Source organism: Balaenoptera physalus, assembly GCF_965194825.1.
Source record: "Balaenoptera physalus genome assembly, chromosome: 10".
NCBI lineage: Eukaryota > Metazoa > Chordata > Mammalia > Artiodactyla > Balaenopteridae > Balaenoptera > Balaenoptera physalus.
In genome coordinates this window covers 42,726,710-42,729,725 of record NC_138889.1, presented here as the reverse complement: position 1 = coordinate 42,729,725, position 3,016 = coordinate 42,726,710, and the positions used below count along the sequence as shown (strand labels likewise).

At 46.4% G+C, this 3,016-nt stretch overlaps 1 protein-coding gene across 1 annotated transcript; it reads right to left on the bottom strand.

Moving 5' to 3' along the window:
- Positions 1-823: 823 nt before the first annotated feature.
- LOC309636666 (serine/threonine-protein kinase Nek4-like) lies at positions 824-2,290 on the bottom strand. Its single transcript, XM_082410072.1, is given in 3 exon segments — positions 824-1,143; positions 1,470-1,673; positions 1,677-2,290. Coding segments are annotated over 3 exon segments (768 nt in total). The 5' UTR covers positions 2,136-2,290; the 3' UTR covers positions 824-1,038.
- Between the last annotated feature and the right edge of the window lie 726 nt (positions 2,291-3,016).

The following is a 3,016-nucleotide window of genomic DNA, read 5'->3' as shown; positions in this document are numbered from 1 at the left end:
CCCAAACCAAACAGCTTTTGAAGGAGAAGTGGAATCTGGGTTCCAAAGGCTGTGCTCTTAACCGTTCTGCCAGGACGATCCTCTTCTTCGAAAGGTAAGGCCTGAGGTGCTTGCCGCAGAATCAGCCTGGCATCATTCCTTCATTTCTTTACTGTACGGACACGTCACACGCTTCACGGTAACAGATACTAGGGTCAGTCAGACCCCGTCCCTACCCTTGAGGGCACGCGGGCTAGAAGTAGAGAAGCAGAGTGGGCGGTAAAACCCCACAACACTTGACAAATGCTATCAAGGGGGGTGTGGAAAACACCCTTTGGCATATTGTATAGGAACACAGAGAGGGAATTTCACAGAAGAGGTCGCATTTGGGTTGGCTTCTCATTTACCAGATAAAGGGGCCAGAATGGTAGTTGCATTCCAGTCAGGGACCTGCAAGGGCAAATGAATGAAGGTGTGAAAGGTGAAAGTATATGGCCCACAGTTCACGGTGAAAAGGAGTGGGCCGGGCCCCATCTCTTCACCTCCATCCCAGGCCACCTCAGTCATCCTGCAGTCTCCAGGATAAGCCAGCAGTCAGGCAGTAGATACACAAAGACAGTCCCAGACCCGACAGAGCTCCCCATCAAGTCAAAGGAAGGGACAGGTGGAGGTACACAGGTTTGGGGTCAGTGAGGGAAGTCTTGCCCAGGAAAAGAGAACCTGTACTAAGCACCTGCCTTGGTAGGTACTGGGCTAGAGCATTTAATCTAAATTGACAAATTTATTCCTCACCACACATTAGCAAGTAGGTTTGATTTGGTATTCTCCTAATGCTGGATTTTTTTTTTTAAATAAATCTTTTATTTATTTTATTTATTTATTTTTGGCTGTGCTGGGTCTTCGTTGCTGCATGCGGGCTTTCTCTAGTTGCAGTGAGCGGCGGCTACTCTTCGTTGCGGTGCGCGGGCTTCTCATTGTGGTGGCTTCTCTTGTTGCAGAGCACAGGCTCTAGGTGCGCGGGCCTCAGTAGCTGTGGCTCGTGGGCTCTAGAGCACAGGCTCAGTAGTTGTGGCGCACGGGCTTAGGTGCTCCGCGGCATGTGGGATCTTCCCGGACCAGGGCTTGAACCCGTGTCCCTTGCATTGACAGGCGGATTCTTAACCACTGCGCCACCAAGGAAGTCCAAACAGGGTAGACTCCTTTTAAACAGGGCTCATTTAACCGCTTAGGTGAAGCTACCAGTAGCCTCAGGGCACCTGCACATCCTGTGTCTATAAGGTACTGGTTTTCAAGAAGCCAATTCTTCAGAGCCATTAAGCCATTGATCGTTCCCTTCTCCTCCAGTTCAACCCTCCCCACAGACAGGACCCACCATTCTTAACTATCCACCCAACATGATTACTCCCTTTTCTCAGTAGCTACTTTCAAAGCTGCATTAAATTAACCTTGCTCCAAATATTAAAAACAATTAATTCCAGAATATTCTTTACCTTTCCTTCAATAATCCGATAAACTAAAGAATTCATATATTTTGCATTGAAAGCATGCTTCAGGGTGGCCATTTCATAAACACAGCATCCCAGAGCCCAAACATCAGACTTATAGTTGTAGGGTTTGTTTGAGAACAATTCAGGGCTCATGTAGTAGGTTGTGCCAATGAGGGTGCTAGCCATGTCACAGTGGTTCTCAAGCACTCAGGCAATTCCTAGGTCACCCACTTTGATGATGTTTGTTCTTGTTAGGAAGACATTTTGAGTTTTTAAATCTCGGTGAAGGATGTGTTTTTCATGTAAATACTGCAGAGCCATAGCGATCTGAACAAACCACTCCACCACCTGACTCTCGGACAGAAGCCTCCCTTTCTGCTCTTTGAGCTTTCGGTACAGATCACCTCCTTCGCAGAAGCCCATGACTATGTATAGCACACCATCCCCTCCCTCCCACGATTCCTTGTAGGTGACAATATTGGGATGCTTCAACTGAGACAAGAGCTGAGCTTCCTGTTCAGCAGCTCGCCGCTCTCGGCTGGAGGCATTTCGGAGGTTCAGCTTTTTGATGACATACTGCCTGCCATCCCGTCGGTGCCTCACGAGCGTCGCCTCCCCGTAGCTGCCCCTGCCCACGACACGCAGGTAGCAGTAGGCGGTCAGGGGCATGATCCCGGAGCGGGCCCACAGTCGGGATGCGGCGGCAGGAGGCCCCCCCTCATTCCACAGAGGAAGTGGTGCCGGCGGCGTCTGAGGCGGCCCTGCCAGGGTGCCAGCGCAGAGGCCCGACCCACCGCGACGCCGCTGCCATAGCGATCCCCGCAGGCGCTCCTAATGCTGGATTTTAATTCATGAAGGAAAGACACAAGAAAAGCCACTTTAAAATTATTTCATTTGCCATAAAACACATATAACATAAATATGTAATTTAACCATTATTAAGTGTACAATTAAGAAGCGTTAATTACTTTCACAATGCTGTGCAACCATTATCGTTATCTATTTCCAGAGCTTTTTTAAATCACCCCAAACATAAAATATGTACCCATTAAGCAGTAACGCCCTATTCCACATCCTCTCCACCTAGCTCCTGGTAAGCTCTAATCTACTCTCTGTTTCTATGAATTTGCCTATTCTAGATATTTCATATAAGTGAAATAATACAATATTTGTCCTTCTGTGTCAGGCTTATTTCAGTTAGCATAATGCTTTCAAGGTTCATCCATATTGTAGCATGTATCACAACTCTGTTCCTTTTTATGGCTGAATAATATTCCATTATATGGATATATCACATTTTGTTTATCCATTTACTTGTTGATGGACAGTTGGGTTGTTCATTGCAGTATCATTTACAATAGCCAAGATATAGAAACAACATAAGTGCTCATTGACAGATAAATTGAATATTATTCAGCCATAAAAAAGAATGAAATCCTGCCATTGTGACACTATGGATGGACCTTAAGGGCATTATGCTAAGTGAAAGCCAAATACTGTATGATCTCACTTATACATTTCATCTATTAAAACCAAACTCATAGAAACAG